We start from the raw sequence: 23,832 nt of genomic DNA, 5'->3' as shown, positions 1-23,832 counted from the left end.
CGAAGCGTATGCCAACGAAACGCATTGAAGTTCGTCCACGCGTTATCTTCCGTCGCCCACCTGCGAACAGTACGCTACAATAGGCACAAAATCTTGATTCTCATTCTTTCTATATGAATATATTTTCTTCCGAGCGGTTGCTGACTGGACAATTCTGCTTAATTTCGTTTGCGTGGATGATTTCACAGTGCGAAACATGGCAAAAAAGTATCTTTTTGCTGTCATTTTATTAGCCACAACGTTGACTGTGCTGGAGTGTAAATTCCCTTTTTTCGGAAGAAGGAGTGTCAATATCTACAAGGTAAGATTTTACACCAAGAATTATTTTTCAATGACACAAGAAACTCCTAAGCGTTTTTATTAGTCCTCGTTGTTGTCACCACCATCCCTGCAAAATGAGTTTTCTATACCACGTTGTAATAATTTTGTATAGCAATGGCTGCCACAGAGGATATTAACCCCAACTTTTCATCTACACTACGCACAATATTCCAAATATCAATAGGTCACTCAAATAATCATATAGTGTCCATCTTCCAGGTTCCAGAAAATTGCTTTGGCATTCAGGATCCCTGAGCGTTCATTTGCATTTTTCTTTTTGCGCAGAACATGAAGACTTTACGGCAGGGTCTCGGCAGATTATAATTATTCGCGACAAGATAAAAAAATGAGATTTTACTAGAAAATTTTATGAACATTATGTTTGCTTCACCGAGAAGCACTACGGCAAACTATCCCTCAGCACTTGCAGCCATGCTAAGCTGTCATTTCCTAGAGAAGCGAATACACCGTTAACACATCAATTAAAGATACATGTATAGGGACACGTTATCACTTATCTTCTGGAACATATTACTTGATAAGAAGCTGTTCTTCCCTATATCAAATCAATCATTTTTTAGTGCATGAAGTCATTGTGCCTGCTTTGTGCTGTATATTCTAGAGCGGTATTGCATCGTGCAAGCGCAACCGATACTGCGGACGTGAAGCTTCAACACTTGCAGCAAACAATAGAGAACTGTACACATGCGAGCTCCAGCAATGTGCATCGGTACTCTTTCGCTCTTACTTGATTCGTTCTGAAATGCTGGCAAAGCTGGTTGATGACTTAATATAGATATATTCAATCTACTAATCAGAACAGAAGCGCTCTGTAAGCAGATGTAAACTCCATGAAGAATTTCTTTTGCTGTTACAATCGTTTCGAGATCCCTGTAATAGAAGATGTTGTGCAAGGAAACACTTTGCGCTACTTTGGCAGCCGGAAAAAAACATCTGCTGCTCAACAAAGTAAAACCTTTCGTTAATGCAATGAGAATTGGTTGGCTCTCACAATACACACAAACACACAAAATCTTGCAAATTCAACGCTTGCCTGTTGATCAGCGTACGCTGACGCAAAATGAATCGATTCACAGACGTTGATAAAGAGTCTATCTTGCACAGTTTAATTGGAGCTGGCTGAGCTAAATGGTGAATTGTCGTCTAACGTCTGCACACTGACACAAATTGCGGAGCGTTCAGCGTTTCTGCATATTGCTGAAGCCAGAGTAAACATTACTCTTACTCAGAGATCGATGAATTACTACAGGAATTCTGATACCTGGTTTGCTTGTATACACTTTATAGTTGACAAAAACACAAACCACAGTGCACTAGCTGGAATACACTAACTTAAATGTACCAAGACAGAACTAGCCCGATACGAGCCCTAAATCTATCGAGTGCTCGTTATTTGAAACATGGAAATTTTACAGCTCATATGGCCTGTAGCCATCTAGCATGTCAACACAGCACACCGCAAGCCATAGCAGATAAGGTGCGCAGAGCGTTGTTTCCTTTTTCTGCGTAACTACAATCTTGCCGCAACACTTGATGCGCACGCATATAACAGCAATGAGATTGTTGGAGGCGTATAAGAAAACACAAAGAATATTTCTCAAAAATGAAGGCTGTGCCGATGGGTACGTCAGACGTCTCCCTTCAACTTCTTTCGCTGGTACGTCAGATGAATCCGGCAGTATTTATGGACGTAAGTCCGCATATCCAATTGGTTTTGGCATGTTTCAAGTTAAGATGCGTTGAGCATAAGTACACTGAGCAGTTAAATACATGGTTCCTTCACATCAATACTGAGTCTGAGTAACTTGCGGTGCAGCGTGCCTTCCTTGTACATTTCCAAGGAAATCCATCTGGCCGCATCACAGGAATAAGCAGCTCGTTGCAATAGTGTAGAACCTATCGAATATTGCTATAAGTGGCCCTTAGGTGCGATTGCCCCACCGGTCGTGGTTGCTGAGTGGCTATGGTGTTGGGCTACTGAGCACGAAGTCGCGGGATCAAATCCCGGCCACGGCGGCCGCATTTCAATGGGGGCGAAATGCGAACACACCCGTGTACTTAGATTTAGGTGCACGTTAAAGAACCCGAGGTGGACCAAATTTCCGAAGTCCCCCACTACGGCGTGCCTCATAATCAGATCGTGGTTTTCGCACGTAAAACCCCGTAATTTATTAATTAATTTTAGGCGCAATTGCCCCTACCGTATTGTAGTGGCCGATAGACGGACATGCGACGCCTGTTGGTGTGAAGAAACTATAAGGCACCTAATCATATATGCCCTTGCTTCGACGTCCGGCAGCTCTGTCTTCTATTGAAACCTGGTGGACTCGAGACCATTTTCAGAGTCAAATGTACTTTGACCGTGGCCACATCCGTCGTTAGTGCGAAATGCTATCCATACACTGTTACAGACTTCAACGCGAACCGACTTGACTGGGTAGTCCTTTGAATCATCCCGCATGCTCGCAGGGTTCACTTTCTTTCGCTTTCTTCTTTCTATTTCCCCTTTCTCTTACCTCTGCTATATAGTAGCAAGCTGAATGCTCGCCTGATTGATCTTCCTGCCTTAACTGTCCATGGTTTCTTTCTGTTTATAACTCTAAAGAGGATGTTTATGCTCCCTTATAATAATCGCTGATAAAAGCCGGGAATAAATTGGTAAAAATTACTAACATTTTGCGTGACATGCTGTCAACAAAGTATGGGAAACCACCGGCTGATTTATTTATTTGAACCATAGCATGTTCTTGTTGTCTTTTCTTTCATCCTTATCAAACCTGTTTGAAAAATCTGCATGAAATCTGTCGATGAACATATCTTTAGGTAATCTTATTGTGAGTTTTGCGTCTTCCGGTATGAATTTCACTTTTATTATATCTTTAGTTAACAGTGTTATGCAAAACGATTTCTTTTGGTCAAGCGCTACGAAGCTGCCGTGTGGGTGACGAAGCCAGGTTCTCCTAAAGCTCCATCCTGCAGAATTTTCGCATGGTCAAGCTTGCAACTTTCTTGTAGAATATAAACAGTTCAATTCAAAAGTACGGGGACACTAAAAATGGCGAACTGGGGGTGAAATATGGTTGTGAAGAGGGCGTCACTAAGAGCTACCGCTGAGCTCCGACAACCGCGACAACCACGGAAGTTCTCATTCCGAAGCGTCAACGTGCAGGTAGCAGAAAGAAGTAGCGGCGTGGTTAGAAGAGGATGGCTCGCTGAAACTAGCTACCTCAATCAGCAAACGTCCTAGATTCATTTTTTCCCTTCCTCTATCTCAGTGCTCATGCCGCAAAAGAAGGTATGGATGTTAGAATAAAAACATAGACGCGCCTATCTTGCAATGCTTTCCGCGGATTTCCTTTCGTTGGTCGCATCATCGAGAGAAACAAAAACGATTCACGTACGCAAGGCAATTCATCCACAAGTGAAGTGAAGATGTGGCCTGCTACCCTGCGCACGTCGATGCCATCGCTGCTAGACCTCAGAAGTTCAAGTCGCCAGTTTTATTGCATTTGCACGAGCGCGTTGTCTTTAATAAACAGTAAGAATAATTTAGTCGATGTTTGGTGCTGCGGTTGGTGAGCTCGGCGATGTATTTTTTTCTTGCGTAAAAAAGAGCTGTTATCCATCATGGCCTAATACAGTAACCGAACCCATTCGCCAATGCTATATTACTCCACCCACTACCTCCTTCATTCGCAGGTATGTAGCATGCTATCTTCCCTACCTTGTTATCTAGGTCTGAGGGCTAAATATTTGCGCCACTTTACGGCCCGGCTAGGAACCAAAAAATAATGAATATTCGATTGATGAACCAAACTAGCTTACCGCAGAACCTGCGGCATTTGAATGACGTAGTAACAAACGCGCAGTGGAGTTCGGCAACAGAAGCATCGCTCAGACGTCAGTCCAGGCACTGGTGAAACTTAACACAATACGTCATAAAGCTCTGGCGCGATAACAGTGTGCGCCTCAGAGCGCTGGTTGATGTTCGGCAACGATTGCGTCCTGCAAATTAATTGCGCAGGAGCTAGGGCAATTGCCAGTCTACCTACGTGGAGACTGACAACGTGACAAAGTGGCCTGTCCCACTTTTTTTAGTGTAGCCTTGTTCGCGCCTAGTAACTATGTCACAACAATTGCATCAACACCAAGTAGCCCAACTCTCTTCGTAAATAATCCGTGAAATACTCGCCCGCGGACGACCTCGAGAAAAACGCTTCTGTGGTTAAAAAAACGCTGCCTTTCACTTTGCTGCGACGTTACCGGCACGATAAACAGAAATATGGTGTCCGCGTCTGACTTGATAAAGCTGCGTTACGTATCCCAACGCAATTTGGCATACGTAATGCACTATGCACTTGTTATAGTATGCAGCAGTATTCATCATCAGTCAAAGGGCTACTACAATGAACTTCAACCACCAATGTGCCCTCACTCTATTCTAAACCTGCAAATCGCTTAATCACTCCCATGACCATGTAGTCTAAAATTTCGCATGTTTAATATCTTAACATATCTGTTGCACTAATACAAGAAATCTCCTTCGTGTTTTTATTCCCGACGCTTTTTTTTCTGGCTTCTGGCTCTTCTGCACGCAAACTTCGTTGATTCACTGTGCTTCTGCTTCTTCTTCCACATTAGGTTACTTACTGATTTCACTTGTCTGTAGCTGAGGTTCCCTGGTTTTATACGCTCTGGTACCATTTCTTTCACTTTATTCCTTCTACACTCGGCCGTGCAATAAAATTAAATTATCAGGTTTTACGTGCCAAACCACCATCTGATTATGAGGCACGCTTTAGTGGGGGATCCCGGATTACTTGGACCAGCCTGGGGTTCATTAACGTGTACCTAAATCTCAGTACACGATTTTTTTTTCATTTCGCCCCCATCGAAATATGGTCGCCATGGCTGTGATTTGATCCCGCGACCTCGCACCTAGCAGCCCAACGCTATAGCAACTAAGCAACCACGGCGGCTACGGCTGTGTATGCTGCCAGCTTTGGCCACCTCTCCGTAGCCAATTTATTGAATTTTTTGTTGTCGATTTATTCCCTTCTTGTCTATTGTTCGGGATTATTGAAATAGGCAGAGATCATGTTGCGCATATTCAATGACCTCAAGTTGCAGTCTACAAGGCAAGACAGCAGCAACCAGCACCAACAGAGAGCGGAAAAGCCAGAAATACCGCTTAAAACGTTATGTCGTATAACGACTGAAGACACCACTTCTGGAGACACCAAAGAAGGGATTTCTCTGGTTAATATTCGTCAGCTTGGGTTTTTTTAACGTGTACCCTACTGAAGGTTCCAAGTACACGAGTGAGCGAACATTGTTTAACTGCGCGAACAAACGGACCACAGAGACAGCATGGAACAAGGACGGGCGCCGACCTGCAACTAATGTTTATTCCACAAAGATCTTTGTGGAATAAACATTAGTTGCAAGTGTCCGTTTGTTCGCGCAGTTAAACAATGTTCGCTAATATGTACCAACTCGCCCAACAAGTTCTTCTACACGAGTGATTTTGCTTTCAGTCCAGTTTCAAATGGGGCGACGCGGCCTCGAATCGTACCCGGTACCTTATGCGTAGCAACAGTACGTCACATCTGCTGAGTCATCACAGCGAGTCTTCATTAACTCCCCAGTTATCAGATACACATATTTGCTGAACAAACCACTCTGCCATGTTCTTGTGACTTAATGATATGCCTGTCAATCTTAGATTCTAATTTGAATTGTGTGGTCGCTAACGTTGGTCTCCAAGTTTACACCGTATAGACGAATACGCGTGCAATATCTATTCTACATTTTTCTGCTAGGTTATTCAGAAGCTATCAGTCATGTCTTTATTTTGTCATCCCGCTATGGCAGGGACGTTCCTGCCATCAATGGCAGGGACGTTAAAATCCCGTTATTCTATATATGAGCCATACATACCAGGCGTATTTTATTAAAAGTGAGCTTTAAAACAGCGAATACGGCACTCACATAGCATGTCAGGTGACAGGAGTTCTGTTTTCACTTATTCAACTCGTCGGCATAGTAGTATTAGTGAGCTTTTCATATTTTAGCAGCACATCAGTTCGACTTCGATATTGCACTGTCCCCGAACCCAATTATCACAATTAGTTTTCGAATAAATAAAAACAATAATTATGGGGTTTTACGTGCCAAAACTATGATCTCTAGGAAGCAAGCCATAGTGGGGGACTGTGAAAAATTTGGACCACCTGGGGTTGTTTAACATGCACCTAAATATAAGTACATGGGTGTTTTCGGAATTCTCCCCCATCGAAATTCGGCCGCCGTGGCTAGGATACGATCCCGCGACCTCGTGTTTAGCAGCCCAACACCATAGTCACTGAGCAGCCACGGCGGGTTTTAAAATAAATTGTAGGATTCTAGGAGCCAGAAGCACGATCTGCGTATGAGGCACACCGTAATTAGAGACGCCGTTATAATTTTGACCATCCGGAGGTTTGAACATGCACCTAAACCTAAGTAAACGACCGTTCTTCCATTTATCCCCGCCTAAATTTGGCCATCGTGATGTTGATGATGATGATTATTGGCATCCCCTTTGAAACGGGGCGGCGACAAATAATCACCTAGCCTACTTGATTTAATCTGGTATACTATCCATGTTCTTTATCTTGCATTTTTGTATACCTCTCATTCTTTCTTTTCAAAAATTTACCTTGTACCGCTACCTATGATTTTAAGAGATCAGGTCGTATCCATCTTTTCCCTGCTTTTTTTCCACCAGTACTCTAATCGTCTCTTGCTTATCTCTACCGCTGATCTCTTGACGTTTTCTTTCACTTTGAACCCAAGCGATTCTGGCAGTTGCACGTTACCTATGGTTCTCGCTGGGTGGATCCCGTCGCATTCCATTAGGATGTGCGGAATGGTCTCGGGATCTTTACTGCAGCATACAGTTGCCTCATCTAGTTCCGAAATTTTGCTCCGGTATGTTTTGGTCCTTAGGCAACCGGCTCGAGCCTCAAATAGCAAGGGACTGCCCTTTGTGTTATCATACATATTTTCCCTTCTAATTTCTTTCTTCTCATTCTTGTAAATCTCCATTGTCCTTTTTGTTTCCATTCTTTGCATCCAATTCACGGTCTCTATTTCTCTCACTTTCTTTCTGATGACTCCTGGTTGTCTATTTGCAGTTTCGATTATCCTATACTTGGTTGCCATCTTCCTTGACCTCTTCCTCCATTCTGTGTGCATGCTTTTCATGTAGAGATACTTGTGCACTTTAGCCGCCCATTTATTTTCATCTATGTTCCTGAGCCTTTCTTCAAAACTAATTTTGCTCTGTGCTTCTCTGACTTCAAAAGAGGCCCAACCCATGTCACCCTGCACTGCCTCATTTGTGGTATTACCGTGGGCTCCCAAAGCCAACCGGCCTACTGACCTTTGGTTAACTTCCAAACCCGACAAGTTATCCGATTTTAAGCATAGAATGCCATTTGCGAATGTTAGCGCTGGCACCATTACTGCTTTCCAGATTCCACGCACCACCTCATACTTATTGTCGCCCCACAGTGCTCTGTGTTTCATTATGCTGCATTCAGCTTCCCCTATATTTTCAAATTATCTTGCTGGCAGCTTGAGTAATTCTTTCCTTCGTTTATGTGTACGCCGAGGTATTATATTGCTTAAGTACGGGTATTACTTGCTGTTGAATTGACACCACGAAGTTACTCATCTCTTCATTAAAGATCATAATTCCTGATTTCTCTGTGCTAAACTGAAGGCCTAGATTTGTCGCTGCATTCCCACAGATATGCTAGTATCTGTAAATCTTTTTTATTGTCCGCTAGTAGCACAATGTCATCTGCGTACATAAGTCCAGGGACCTTCTGTTGCACTATTTGTCCATTACGCATTTACACCTAATTCGCTGTTGTCCAGTCGTCTTTCTATACCCTTAACGTAAAGCGTGAACAACAATGGTGACAGAGGGCATCCTTGCTTTAATCCTTGGTGAATTCCCACCATTTCATTACCTTTTCGACCTTCCCATACCACTTGTACTTGGTTGTCTCTATATATCTCCCTCAGCAGCTCCACGAAATCGTCATCTATGCCTTCGTGCTGAAGAATATCCCATAACAATTCCCTGTCTACGTTGTCATAGGCTCCTTTAATATCTAGAAATGCTATCGATAAAGGTCTTTTCTGAGCTACTCAAATCTCTATACACTGAGTTAGTACAAACATATTATCCTCTAAGCGTCTGCCTGGCCTGAACCCATTTTGTAGCTCCCCAATTTTATGGCTTACACTGCCATTCTATATATCACCGACGTTACTGTAACTGGCCTATACGAGCTCGTCTTATCCTTATCTCCTTTGCCTTTGTAGATGAGATTCATCTTGCTTTCACGCCATCCAACGGGAATTTTCTTTGTTTAATCGCTTGTTCTATGGCATTAGTCAGCAGTGCCTTGCTTTTTGAACCGAGGTTTTTGATTAGCTGCATTGGGATTTCATCGGGTCCTGCTGCCGTGTTGTTGCCGGCCAGGATCAAACCTCGAGTTTAGCAGCGCAACCGCATAGCCATTGGGCTGACGCTGTGGGCATCATGTTTTTTTTTTTTGAACCGCTTGCGAGGAGACCTTTCATAATAATTCATGCAGGGCTGATTACAAAAATGGAATACAAATAGTTCGGAATATGTTTTGGTTACAGCACCCATGGCATCGTGCGGCCTATCCGTCTTGTCTGCCTGTCATTACGCCCACTTCTGGCCAACTAGCTGATGGAATCGCGAAGACGTGCAGTAAATTACGCAATAAGAGTGGTGTCCCTACCATTCTGACCTACGATAATGCACCCCAGACTCCACAGGACGAGGCAGATCCCTCTCTGCTAGCGTAATCAGCCACGCTCGTCGTGATTGCAACATTATTGTTGCCAAAATTAGGTGTATCAGCCAGCACACGAGCCCGAAAGATGCGCTGGCGCGTTTCCATGTCTCCACACCAGGTACTTCCTCTTCAAAGGCACCTGTACGTAGTACGGCACCTGCTAGGAGAAACCGCATAAATTTTCGCCGCCTGTATGCGGTAGAATTCATCTAAAGCAGGGATTCACGATTCGGTATGTGGAAGAACCACAACCACCTTCCCAGGCAGTCAAACGGGCGGGAAACGTTATATTTGGCTTTTGTGGGAATCGTTATAACACGAGAAGGACCAAATGAATCGTTTTAGGTATCACTTGTAGCTCTTCTAAGCGCGCTTTGTAATATCAGGTCAGCCAGGGAAGACCGAAGGTGGCTATTGTTCAGAGTCGCCAAAGATAAAAACGCTTGCTCATAGATTTAGGAACTTCTGAAGAGAGTCACCAGTGCTAAGTTATTGTGAACTGTGTTTCCCTGATTGTTTCTATACAAACTTTCTCTCTCTAGGCACCAATTTGCTTCAATAAACAGTGCAAGTTTATGCCGCACAAGTTGCATATATAGCCGTAGTTTTTCGATATCAAAGAAAAAAGATCACAAAGCAGGTAGTCGCAGTTTGCTAAAAGGTTCTCAGCATACTCTTTTGACTCGCACGAAAGCTTTTTATAGGAATTAAAAACAAAGAAATGGCTGTGTGTGCGTTCTTATTTTAACCCTTTAATTACGGTACACACACACACACACACATATATATATATATATATACACTAGCAAAAATGTTTATTTTCTATATAAATGTGGTAAACACATCGAGAGTAAGCATAACGAACAAAATAATAAAGTATTTTGCGGAATCCTTTACAACAATTACGGGGAAGCCTCAGGTAGGAACCTGGTAGTGAGCTTCACCCCAAGCCACCAAAGGATTCTGGTTCCATTTTTGTAGACATCTCTCATCATATGTGAACAACAGGTGCACATTTAATTTGCTTTACCCACGAGTGTGACACCACTGCAGCTGGATGTCTTGAATCGGCCTCTCTCCTCTGATCTTACTTTCGAAAGACAGTGAGTCACGTACCATACTTCTTCCTCGTCTAGTGTTCCTGCTCTGAACAAACAAATGACATTTGTTGCCTGTCATTCGGTGCTGAGCGAAGTCATTCAGCCAGAAACTTCGCACTCAATACCAAATCTCAGCAAGAAAACATTTTTTTCTGGCATGTTGCTGGTATAGGAAAATGTCGATAAAGGCTAACATGAATTGGCGTAGCATAATGTCTTGTAATCGTCCCGTCAACCGATGGACCTTTGATTATGAGCGCCTTAAAATGTGTCGATGAAGAGCACTGCATTACTTGTATGAGCCTTGTAGAAGGCCTGATGAATTCCGTGACACCAATGTCACGAGATCAAAATTACCTTGACAGCCTTGAATTTGCTTGCGCGTGACGCAAGGGATCTGAGAAAATACTTGCCAAGGTTCAAAAGTAAGGCAAATACACCAAACAAAGGTACTCGATTGCAGGCGCATAACCATAAGACCGTAAGAAACGTCATAAGGCGGTGTTTCCAAAGAGGCATGCACGGCGTGTTTACTTACTTAGGGGAAGAGAGGAAGCTTAGCAAGTATATAAAAAATGGCATGCCACTGTGCAATTTAGCGCATAGAAGAGCAGATTCATCAAACAGCCTCAGTTGAAAGGCAAGCCCTTCATCTCTTACAACACCATGCTGCGATGATAACAGCACGCGTGTTCTTTCCACGGCGCACCAACAACGGGGCGGTTATTGCATACAGCATCAGGGAAACACGCTTCACTCAATGGCAAGCCTGTGGGTGCGTTTATTACTCAATTTAAAATTTTCACCGAACAGGGCTCGTAAACACAGTACTGATGTGCGCGCTTTGTGTTTTAATTTCAGTTCCTAGATGTCAAGGAACCTATCTGGACCTATACTACAAGCAGGCGTACTGATATTTTGTGTGAAGTGGATGTAATGACGAATATAACAGCCAGCGCTATATCTTTCACACGACTGTCCTACGACCGCAAAGGAAGGTATTGTAATCGTGTTGTTATTTCAAGGTATACGTAGGGAATAGTGTTTCTTCTGGGAAAAACTTAGTATCCCGTGGGAAATACAGGAACAGTGCAAATGACCGCGGCAACGCTGTTTACTTAAACTTTATGTCGTATTTCGTTCATACATATAATTTGTAAGCTTGTGTTGTCATTCAGACCACGTCAACACATAAATTTGTGTTTTTTTATAGAACATCGGGCAACCTGAAGGGAACATTCAACCGGCGCCGAAAGAAGCACATGCTAGTGCACACTCAAGGTATGTGTTGTAGCTACGCCAGTATTTTCGAAGTAGAACTTGTTATACATGTAATATATGCAATTGTTCGAATATTGCGCGGTTTTGAAAGTTTTCCTTGTATGCAACGAAGCCGTAGGCTGCATAGTTCGCGAACGTTACAACAAACTGCAGTTTGTCTTGTCTTGTCCCATTACAAATTCGGCGCCGTGAATGCGCTGGTAATTAGTGACCAATGTGCTACGTTGAGAGTTCCGGTCAATTGTAGAAGAAGAGAACGAAACCTTATTTAGGAAACAATAAAGCTTTGGGCTTGAGGTTAAGTTCTATAGCCTGCTACTCTCCACCTTGGTAAAGGAAATGGGCGGAAAGAAGGGCAATGGGGATGACGTGACGAACTGAGGGCGTGCAGAAATCGTCTGTCAAACAGACTTTTCGATGGCCCCTGCAGGAATGCAAATATTGTAATAACTATCCTGCAATTGGATTTATTCTTGCAAAAGGCCCACAAAGGGCCTATGGATTATCCGGACATATTTCGGACAATAAATCAGCCAACATCTGCCATTAGCCCGCGTACTTAATTTTACATTAGCGTGCGTGCGCGTTATTTCTGCTATATCACAGCAACCACAGTTCGAGGATGTGCGCGTTGATGCGCATGCAAATACGGGTGGGTTAAAATCACTACCTAATCAGGAGGGGGGGGGGGATTGTGTGACCAATGGACGCAGGGCTTCGCTGAAGGCCTTGCAGCATTCGGAAAGACATTCCAGAGTAAATCCTGTGGAGGTCGCTACATGGAGTGCCCAGTTCTAACCAGCGTCCTTCTGTCGCCATTCCAATAGGCATTACGTTTCGAGAGAATTGGTTTCGGAACTGGAAGATGGCGGGAGAGCAGGTGTGGAATCACTAAAGCGTTTGCATAGGTCGAGTGCTACAAAACCACGAACTATGGTAACGCACGCTTGAAGCGCTCGCAAGAATTGTACTGGAAATAAAATTTCAATTGACGAAAGAAGGAGAATTACTCATTGAAACAATTAAGCCGTTGTGCGAAATTCAGGAACTGAAGTTCCTGGACCTTTAGGACAAGTTGCTTGCAGAAACTTATACAACCGTTCATTCTGCAGACGGATGACTAGATGCCGTGAATAGGTGATGGTTATAAAATAAAGAAATCAGTGGCAGAGCACTTTCACTCTGAACTTGGCCAGCTCCGACTGATTTTCCCAATTGCTTTTTATTAATTTGAAGTATTCTTGAATTTTACAGAGCAGTTTCTTTAACGGCTACCTGTTAAGGGGCGTCGTTCGCCAAACACGATAACGCTTGAAACTCGCCGCTGGGGTCAACTTTCCTGATATCTACGTACTGATGTCTACATAATTCCTGATATCTACGTAATTTCCTGATATCCTGATACGTACTTTCCCGATATCTACGTAATTGAGAATATTAACCTGTACATATGGATCGCTCCTATCGGTGGACTTAAATAACAGTATTCCCTTCACCATACATAATGATGTATTTACGTCATAAATACACCTAAACAATTATAAGTGCGAGGGTCCACTTGAGTGTGCGTCTGCTCGGCTCGGGTTTCGCCCAGAATGCCCTGAAGGCGCACATTTTGACAGACGCTCATATCAGTGTAGTGGCACATATCCATTATTACTGGATATAGTACATATATATACATATATTTCTGTATATATACATGGAACGACAGACTGAAAACATACGCAATTGCAAAGCAATGAACATTCTGCATATCCCATCCTTCTAATTACGTAAAGGCGGAGTTGATTTGAGTCAACTTCAATGTTTTATTCATTCTAGCTCGCACTTCCGTCTGTCGCAGAACTACACAATTTTTGGCAGGCACCCTTGTTGATCGCCTTACCGAGGGACGGTAGTTTGCGTGTACGCGTGTCATAGGAGAGTCTGGAAAAAGAACGGGCAGCACCAAATCTTTCCCTTTGCAATCACGTACTGACAACAACGCATCGACCTAAAAAGTTACATCACAAGATTCGATCAAACTTGACCTCTTGGCATGTTATATTAGACAGTCCATACTTAGCTGATTCGCGTTTGCTTTTTTGGACGACGACGAAGTGCTTGTGTAGCGGAATACAACCTGACCGTCTGTCTGCTTTTCTGGACTTTTCGCTGTTGTTGTGGGTTCTGCTGCCCCACATCTCGCGGTGATGGATGTGCAACTTCATGGGGCCCCGTCCAGTTTCGGTTTATCAGCAGGAATCACTTCGAGCAACCGAGGAAATACGTACAGTGACATCGAGGACACTGAGCTGTACTCCGCATCAGCTGACGAGTCCTCGCAAGACGGTTTAGAAGTTATCGTGCACCGCACGGTAAGCAAAGGATCGTCAATTCATCTTCGGTGTCAAGTTCCTTCACCGTAAAACCTGCGCCTCAACGATGACCTCATGCCGTCTTCTTTGTTCCACAGAACTCGGCTAACAATATGCGCGTCCTCAACAGGCTAGCACTGTCCTTGCTTCTTGAGAACACTGTACCAAACGAAATCAAGGACGTGAGGCTAAATACACCGAACAAAAAATTTGGAGGACGCTTAAGATTCGCTTTAAGAGTGGAACGCGACAGCGCGCAAATATCCCTGGCTGCTTATGAGGCTTCCCCGCAACTGCAGCTTTCTCGTGCAACTGCTGAGGAGGCTGCCGAGGAGGCGGTTGCCATCTGGATGGTGTTTTGGCCAGGAAGAAACCGCGTCGCACCGCTGTATCAATTGTAGAAATGCTGGAAAGGGGGTTTGTGTTTGTGTTTCGGCGCAAGAGAATTATGTTTTATCGTATATTCAAGAGGGGGAGGGTTGCAATCCGACAACATCACGCCTGTAGGTGGTGGTTAAGTCGTACTTTACGATTTTTTTACAGGCTTTACTTTAATAAATTCACTTCTGTTCACTAACGCTTTGCGCCACGCGGAGGGCCTACGCGGTCGGGGTGGTTCGTGATGATTATTTCCGCCAACGACGCGGGCACGCCTGCGCCCACGCCGATGCCGACATCGACGCCGGGTTTTCTGCATGGGGCCCTTCACACTCTCGCGTTAACATCTTAGCCATCGATGCGATGACCACGCGGGCACTGAGCCCTCTGCAGCGTATAACGCAGCCGGGCAACAAAAGGGTTCGATCCATTGTCCTAGATGATGGTACCACCATTACAGGAGTCAGGACATTGACATGGAGATCCCCGATGCAGACCTTCCAGGACTCGTAAATCTAACAAGTGGGAACAATGCTATCGTGCACGCCGGCCGTCTTGGTAAGACACGATGCGTGAAATTAACATTCAAGGGTGACTGCCTTCCCTCTTATGTGAAGGTTAGGCACTTCCGCCACCCGGTGCAACCGTTTGTTCCAAAAGCGCTGCAATGTCACAACTGCCAGAGGATCGACCATGTGATGGGCATTTGCACAAACTCTGCCACGTGTCCCCGATGCGCTGAGCCCCACTCAGAACAAAACTGCAGTGCGACTGTTTTGAAGTGCCTCTTTTTTTTTGCTTTAAAATGAAATTAGGCTGATATCGTGAGAAGGAGCTGCATGTCTCACTTCTAATTGAGTTGTCACCTGCTTCTCAACTATTTCAGGTGGAGCATACAATTTTCACGAGGAGATCCTATATATGAGTTCTGACTCTAGTTGCGCCGTTATTATGGTAACGCGGCTGTTTGGTGGTAAGTTTTCAAGTTGAGCTTTAACTACTCCTTTGTTTGAATATTTGCGCCTAAATGTACGGTTTGAGAATTTATTATTGTATTTATTTAGAGAGAAAACCATCAGTATGTGCCAGAAAATATCACTGAGCAAGGATTAGTATAGCAAAGCACGCACTCCAGGCAAGTGTGTTATTTTGCTCTGTTAAGTAATGTTTTTCATTCAGTGATTATAGCCATTCTCCATACGCTTCTTTTTGATTGGTCAACATGGAACATAAGGGTCGAAATGCGTACTATAAAAGTATATATTAATTTTTACAGCGGACACTCGCTATATTTCAGGCCTTTCTATCAAAGCAAAAGCACATTTTTTTTTCTTGTAATATACGACGTCAGTAAGAGATGTGGGGAATGAAATATTTTTGTGCGAAAGGTAGTTCGCTATAATTTTGAATACCGCGTGTTTCAGGGAACACTTTCAAAATGTTTTAAAGGTTACCTGTGGCAAATAGCACAATTATAATTCCTGAGATGCTTTACTCGAAGATGCGGGCAATACTTGCACAAAAAAGTTTAATGCATAACAGAATAATTAAAAAAATCACTGATTCAGTATTTAAATACTTACCTTATGGCTCATATCGCAATTTAAAAAGTCTAGCCGTGTAGTTCACAAGGCGGATCCACGTGGAACGAATTCCCAGAATAACACGACTTTCAAGATGTTATTTTCCAATGTTTCTGGAGAAATACGTTCGCGTTCTAGTTACATGCTTAACAAACCATCGTTTTGATGCATTGAAGCGCAAAATAAAATGGGGGAGTTAATTATTTGATCACTTAATCAGTCTATTTTGTCAAGTAGTCGATCATGAATTTCATTTGTTTGCAATTTCCGCCTGTTCGTGTGGACCAGCTAATGCACTAGAATTGGGAGATCTGACACAGGCAACCTTTAAAATTTTGCAAGTTTTTGCTGAAACACCCAGTATAGGTGCGCAAATGTTCACCATTTCACAATGCATAAGCATTTTTATAAGTGCCTAAATTTGACCTACTAATTTTTATTTCTAGGTACATTCCGCGCCTATGATCTGCGAGTGAAAAATTCATCTGTTGCGGACGGGCCTAATAAGGACTGTGTTAGAAAATTCAAGAGGCGAGATGGTCGAGGACAAGTGATTTACAGACCGCAGTGCAGTGACATACTTCATAACAAAACGCAAACACCACTGCCGAATTCGGAGCAAAATCCGAAGCCGACGACTAATACGCACGGCTAATACGTTTGTTGACATATGTGCAGCTATGGTTTTACATAACTAGTATATCCAAGCAGATTTGGGTGTACAGCTTACATATTTCGAAATATAACCACACTTCTGCAGTCTCTCGACAAACCGTTGTTATATTGTATTCAGTAACTTTTTCTTGTAGTCATTTTTTCTTGTCATTTGCTTGCTGACGAACTTTTTTTAAACTCGATAATGCAAATAACAGAATATGCAAAAGATACCTTGAGGAGTGGCCATAAATTTCATAGGAATATTATTCGACTTACTTTCTCTACACACATATGAATGAAACCTAGTTGAAGTGCATATACATTCGATGTCTATTAGAGCATAGTAGCTAAAACAATAAAAACTGCTTATAAAAATGTCGCATTTTTTTCTCCTGTAAATCAACCCTAAACATTTAAGACGTTTTTGCGATAAAGCAATATTAACTGTAGTGCATGAACAGTGAATCATAATTCGTGTCCCGGCGTCACGGCCACGTCGATTTGGTGCTGAACTGCAAAGCCCGAGGGTGTGGGACTGCATCCCGGCCGGGGCGGCAGCATTTCGATTGGGGCGAAATGCAAAAACGCCCGTGTAGCATGCATTGAGTGCACGTTAAAGAACCCCAGGAGGTCAAAATTAATGCGGAATCCCCCACTACCACGTGTCTTATAGTTACATCGTGGTTTTCGCACGTAAATCCTATGAATTTAGGTAAATAACTCGTTCGTCTTGCAGCGATCGTTTAAACGTTACTGTCAGCACTATACCATATGATCGAGGATAATAATGCTAATGCAATCACTGTCAAGTATTAAAGCGAAGATTTCTGTGCGCACCTTCTCGGGGTTTGGATTGGTTGGGCCGGTCACTCGCTTGGTCGGTCGCTGCTTGGGTTCTCGCCGTGTTCACGCTTTTTCACTGTTCAAAGAAAAATGAACGTGTCCTGCGGTGTTATGTGCGCGTGACTACTACCGAGTATCAGCCGTAAGCCTCAGTTGCTTGATGAAGTGTGGTGTTTATGGCGCAAGGGCCAGGTATGGCCAAAGAGGACCATGACAAATGGTGTGCTATCGATGAGGCCTCAGTGGTTTCTCCTAGCGCTAGGCGATACCGCTAAAATGTGTACACTAACACAAACGACAATACCTTGGTACTGGGGGCTCGTGTTGGATGCCTAAGGGCAAAACCATAGCGGAGGAAATATTCGCAACAGAATATGGCAGGTGCCTGCTGCAGCGGAAATTCGCAGACAACTCAGCATATTCTAATGAAATGCCGATGTGTTCACCCAGTTAGACCCGCAGCTAACGTACACCTTTCAGAAGTGCTGGGATATAAAGTCGATACTAGCATTAACCGGTCGGCACACGAGATGTTTAGAGTACTGGTGGGAAAGAGTGGAGAAAAGATCAATAGGACCGGGACCGTTACTGGCGTAGGTAACGATACACGGTAGTTATAGAAGCTTTAAGGAAGATAACAAAGATTAAGCAAATGTAGCAAATGTAGTGGTCAAAATTAATCTGGCGCCCTCCACTACGGCGTGCCTCATAGTCATAACTGGTTTTGGCACGTAAAACCCCAGAAAGAAGAAGTCAAATGTAGACATAATGTTAAACTGAAAAGCCTGTATATCATACATGATTCGCTCAAACAGGCTAAGTGACTATTAGTCACCACCCCCTTTTAAAGTGGATCATCATCTCATCTGAAAACAGTTGTAACGGGAGCATGGGAATGCTTAGTCACCTGGCGGTGAAGCAGTGACATTTCTGCAGCCCTTGGCGGTGACCTCTGAGGTCGATAGCGTACTATGCACAAGGGATACATTGTGATGATATGTTTAGCTATGCATCTTTTGTGGTACTGCAAGGATTAGAAGCCAATTTCGTGGCTGTGAATTGTGTTGCTGCCACGTCGCCATCGCTACGAAATATTTTGCGCAACACGTTCATTGACAAAATTTGGTCGCATTGCTTATGAGGATGTGGCATTTTGTTTAACTGGCTCATAAAATTTTACACAGCAGCATAGGATCTTAATATTTCTTTCTTTATGATACTGCATTACAATTGCAAGATATATTTTCATTTGTAATGCGCTGGAAGTGTAAGAAAACAAGTTCCCGTATGAAACGTAAAATGGGAGAAACATATTTATTCCAAATTTAGTCATTTATGTGGCTAAGGACAATGCAAATGTGTTCAGAGACTGAGATGCATATCCGCTGCATAGGCGAGGCGTTACACATCCGATAACCAAGCTGCAAGAACAAAAATACGAGCTGGGATGATAAGTAGGTGTATAAACCGCATAATTTATGTCGAAACGTTTTTCGACGTCCACATGAGGTTGAATGGCCTTACAACTTGTTAGCAGTCATCATTATATTCACCACCAGCGCGGCTGTCAATAATATGGTTCATCAGCATTATCAGCCATCATCATGAGTTTTGCCATGTTTTTGGAGTTCGGGATAGGCCCAAATAGAAGGCTAGAAACTAACGCTAGAAACAGACGTACGCGGTACGTAAACGTGTCGGTAAGTCGCCAAGAAAGATATGGTCTTCAAGAAATGTTAGAGGTGATGTGACTACTGCAATAGGACGTTCCAGGCCACTGAATTATTCTAGAACTGCAACATTTGGCATCTTCTACATATATAGTCCATGAATATGTCTGGCGCTACCAGCCACATCGATTCTGCTGAAAACGTCTTCATCCCGTAATTCATCAGTCAAATCCTCTTCTATCCCAAATGTGCTGTCCAGCCTTACAGTGTGCCATAACTGTTTAGAGTTCTTAGGGGGAGCGTCTTCAGCCGCGGAGAAGGACAGTTATTTTAGTGTTTCAGAAAATGTCGATATTTTGTCGAGCTGTAGAGCCGGCTCCTACCCGTATCCTGTCTTGGAAACGTATGAGTACTTATACAGTTGAAAATAATATTCCTTGAGCAATTAGACAAGAAAAGAGCTAACCAGCCGCGGTGGCTCAGTTAGCTAAGGCGTTGCGCTGCTGAGCATGAGGTCGCGGGATCGAATCCCGGCCGCGGCAGCCGCATTTCGATGGAGGCGAAATGCAAAAACGATCGTGTGCTTGCGTTGTAGTGCACGTTAAAGAACCCCAGGGGGACAAAATTAATCAGGAGCCCTCGACTACGGTGTGCCTCATAATCAGAACGTGTTTTGGCACGTAAAACCCCAGAAATAAGAAGAATAAGGAAAGAGCTTACTCCGGAATTGCTATAGAATTCTTCTCAGAAAAAAAAGTGCGAAGGCGGCATTTAGAGATTTCTTTGTGTCTCGGATGTCTGCCTAACTAAATCGAGGATAAAGAATAAGAAACTATCCGCTGAACTATCCGCTCAGCAAGTTGGTGAAAAAAAAGATGGACCTGTATAGCAAGTTCAACAGACATACATTGTTTGCAACGAAAACACATTAATTATACATGTTATTCTAGGCCATTCACTTTTAAGGTTGCACCTGGCAAGAAACGTCCGCGCCTGTGTTTTTCCAGTCTGAATAGAAGCTTCTGGAAATACATTATCTCTTGCTTCTTTAAAATGCTGAACGCCTAATTCCAAACCTGAAAACGTAAAAAAAAAGCTTGAACGCATGCTCAATAAGTACAAAAAATCTTTATTTTACGTTGTATCTGATGAACTGGTAGCTCCAAAACAAAACAGCCATAAAATAGGTGGCTTCCTTGCGTTGCTATCAGTGTAGCTGAATTCTACGTTCATGTCATAGAAGGACATCTTAGTAATTCGGAAACAGGGCGTATACAAAGGATCATGCATAGTTCCCGTACTAAATGTCATGCTGTTTGCACACCATGAAAGTAAAATGTTTGAACAGATACAAGGCCAGTATGTTATCAAGACGTTTCACTTTGTTGTTGACTTCCTGGCTATTCTCGACATCGACAATTCTTGCGACGCGACGAAGTCCGTCCTCCATGTTTTTAGGATTGGTCTCAAAACCACTAAACCTGACAGATCAGGTTCCAGAGGATAATTCACTTAGGTTTTGTTTGCATCTGAATAAACGTCTCTGAGCAGTATGTTTACTGGGTCTTTGAGCCGAGTAGTTACAAGCCTTCGTTGCTATGGTGCTCGGAATATTTGAAATTTGTTCAGAGGATAACTGTTTAAATCTCGGTGTAATAATTTGAAAAGGCTCTTCGCTGTGCTCGCCTCACACCACCCTAAATGCGTGTGCCCGCAGATTGAAATTCACGATGTTGTCATGTCAAAGTCCTTCTCAGCGAAGCTAAGAAGCGACAAAGAAGTGGTTGTGGTTCTTTATAGTTATGGAATATCGCATAGATTGACGAAGGCTGTCTATTAAGCGAATGCTACGTTACGGCATGACTGCCATCGTGACGCTTGCAATGTTACATATGTAGGAAAGCTGCCTGCCCGAGGAACGCTCTGCGACGTCACCGCAAACGAACTGTTCGATACATAGTACTAGCTTGTCTGTATACGAAATTACCTTTCACAGAATGTTGGATTACCATGGATATAACGGTGAGTGCGAAGATGGCGGCGTTATCTTGTGGCACGGAGCTTAAGGTGGTAGGACGAAAAAAATATTTACACTGTAAGCCCGGATATAAAGAACCTTTTTTATAAGCATGTCTTATTGGACTTAATCAATTATTTAAACTGCAGAAAATGCTTCATTTTATTTGTTGGCAGGCAATTTTTGTCATAAAATGTGGTAAAAGTATTAAAAGTGCTAGTCGTGCCAGCAGTGATAAGTAACTAATGAATTTCTCAATTGAATAGAGCTCTGGCTTTTAGGCAGCTAAGTGTAGGACGTATGCAATGAACTAGGATAAACGCAGTGTGATAAATATTAGGAAAGTAATGTTCAAAAAACTAAGCAAAGTGAGAAAAATTGCGAATTTGGACGAAATTTATTTGCAAAATGAGCAGTAAATGCAAAATTATTGCTTGAATTACTTTTATTCGTGTTCGTTGCACATATCTCTATGGGGAATGCGTGTGCAAAATATATCAAAGTATTTATTCAACAAAACGTTATCAAGGTTTTCATAAGATGAGGTTGAGCAAAATCTTGTTTTAAGAAAAACTTTAAAAAGAAATGCAAGGTGGACGAGAAAGAAGATGACGGTTTTTAGAACTTGAGGAGGAAGAGAGAATAAACAGTAATGGCGATCGTATGATTAACTATGCTTGGTGTCGTTACAAAGTTGGTGCCGCTTGTAAAACTTCAATTTCATCGCTTTTCGATGTCTGGTTTGCTCCTCGTTGCTCTTACGGCACTCAAACAGGCACTTTTTGTCTTCAATTCCAAGTTCTTTGTCAGCTGGCAGCGTCGGTACTTTGCCATACGCAGCAAATTGAGGGCTACAACCAAGACTAGTAGTGTGCGTCCTGTTGTGGTGAGCCACAACCGCTTCTAGACAGCACTTCCACCCTCCTTTAAACGTTGGGTACTTAGGAGATGAACTTATTAAGGTCTCGAATCACTCTCTCGGATATTCCAATTGCCTGCGGGTGATATGGAGCAGAACGTCGTAGCGTAACGTCACGGCTCTCTGCCCACTGCTGGTGCTTCTTGCTTAGGAATGCGGGTCCATTGTCGGATATCACAACTTTAAGCTGTGAAAACATTGCTCGATCAAGTAGGGCCATAACACTTTTAGCGTCTTCTCCTCCAGGTTGCGCTGCTTCCATTCTGGTGCACTGATTTACTGCAACCAGAAAAGATTGGGTCTTGTGAATTCCAGGACTCTTCTTCAGTTCACCAAAGTCTACCTACACAACTTCAAAGAGTTTCTCGGAATGATATGGCAAGACTAGTTCGTCGGGTCGTGGCCGGTACTTTGCCTTGTTAACTGGACACAACTGGCACGACTTGACCTAGTCTTCGATGTCTTTTTTCATATTTGCCCATGTGAACTTCTGAAAAAGTTTATTATACGTCCGCCAGAAGCCATCATGGCCGCCAGATTCAAGGCTGTCACGATGTAAGTGAAGTACTTTTTGTATCAGCGTATCTTGTGCAGCGAAGCTTTGATCCTCGAAGTGCAGGTGTTCATACCCTTCCGAAAACTTTGTCAAGTTGACCACTTCACATAGGATTCTTAACTGCCAATCAAGACGCGGCGTTTGTATCTGTAAGATGGCAGCCTGAACTGTGACAGGTCTCGAAGTCGTATTGCTGTAGTTCATTGATCAGATGAGCCAGCTTCCCTCTGGGCTCTGACATAGTTGAAAGATGGGTCAGTGCTTGGTGATCAGCGTAGAACTTGAACTTCCTTCCACACGTTGTGTGAACTGAAGTAACGCAAAGCCATTAAACGGCTAGTGGCTCCTTCTCAGTTGATTAATTCCGCTGAGTAAGGTTACATGTATATCAGTATCCTATAACCCTCAGCTACTGCGTGGGTCATTTCGAATCTATTTGGTACAGGACCACCCCTGTACCATAATTTGATGCATCCGTATTCAGCTCAAAAGATAAATTATAGTCCGGCAGGGTAAGAACAGGGTCCGAGGACTTACGTTGTACCAGCTCTTGGTAAGTCTTTCCGCATTCTTAGGTCCAGGCGAAAGGTACATATTCTTTGTGAGCTCCTACAAGCACTTGGTTATCTTGGCGAAATCTTTAATGAAGCTCCCAAAGTGACCTGCGAGTCCCAGGATGACCCTGAGGGGGTGAATATCGTGAGGCTTTCTAAGCTTCGTGATGCTTTGGAGGGACTCCTGTTTAGTGCTCTTGACAGCTCCGTCGAACACTCTTCGAAGGAAAACCACCTTTTACTTAAAGATCTCGCTTTTCTTTTCATTTATATTGAGATCGGCTCACTTAGTGCTTGCAAAACGTTCGCCAAGTTTTCGGAATGTTCCTCTTCTGACCGTGAGTACACGAAGATGTCATCAATGTAAACTTTGCAGAAGAGTCCCAAGTGTGGCTTCAAAACACCGTTCACCCTCTTCTGAAACCAGGCTGGAGAATATTTCCAGCCAAATGGGAGTCTATTGTATTCGTAAACGTCAAACGGCATGATCAATGCTGAGAACTTCTTCGTTTCTTCTCGCAGATGCACTTTGCAGAAGCCTTTGCAAAGGTCAAGACGAGAAAAAACTTTGCAGCCTCCCGGCCCAATAATTATTTCGTCTATATTTGTTTGTTGATATGCTTGTAGTCGGTGGATAGACGAAACGTTCCATCCTCTTTAGACGCAATTGTGATCGGAGAAGCAAAA

At 43.3% G+C, this 23,832-nt stretch overlaps 1 protein-coding gene across 1 annotated transcript; it reads left to right on the top strand.

Moving 5' to 3' along the window:
* Nucleotides 1-89: 89 nt before the first annotated feature.
* Nucleotides 90-16,701, top strand: LOC119458297 (uncharacterized). Its single transcript, XM_037720130.2, has 5 exons — nucleotides 90-301; nucleotides 11,189-11,325; nucleotides 11,541-11,608; nucleotides 15,233-15,319; nucleotides 16,376-16,701. Exons 1-5 carry the CDS (start codon nucleotides 197-199, stop codon nucleotides 16,582-16,584), a joined length of 606 nt encoding a protein of 201 aa, XP_037576058.1. The 5' UTR covers nucleotides 90-196; the 3' UTR covers nucleotides 16,585-16,701.
* The last annotated feature ends 7,131 nt before the right edge of the window (nucleotides 16,702-23,832 follow it).

Source organism: Dermacentor silvarum, chromosome 7 (assembly GCF_013339745.2).
Source record: "Dermacentor silvarum isolate Dsil-2018 chromosome 7, BIME_Dsil_1.4, whole genome shotgun sequence".
Classification (NCBI taxonomy): Eukaryota; Metazoa; Arthropoda; class Arachnida; order Ixodida; family Ixodidae; genus Dermacentor; species Dermacentor silvarum.
Note: the sequence above shows the minus strand (reverse complement) of the source record. Positions and strands in the feature narration are given on the sequence as shown.

What these genes read in the sequence shown, in the direction of transcription:
- LOC119458297 (XM_037720130.2), top strand. Translation starts at nt 197, where the DNA reads ATGGCAAAAAAGTATCTTTTTGCTGTCATTTTATTAGCCACAACGTTG. An exon ending in CATGCTAGTGCACACTCAAG is followed by an intron (nt 11,609 to 15,232) that starts GTATGTGTTGTA and finishes CAACTATTTCAG; the next exon opens with GTGGAGCATACAATTTTCAC. An exon ending in GGTAACGCGGCTGTTTGGTG is followed by an intron (nt 15,320 to 16,375) that starts GTAAGTTTTCAA and finishes TTTTATTTCTAG; the next exon opens with GTACATTCCGCGCCTATGAT.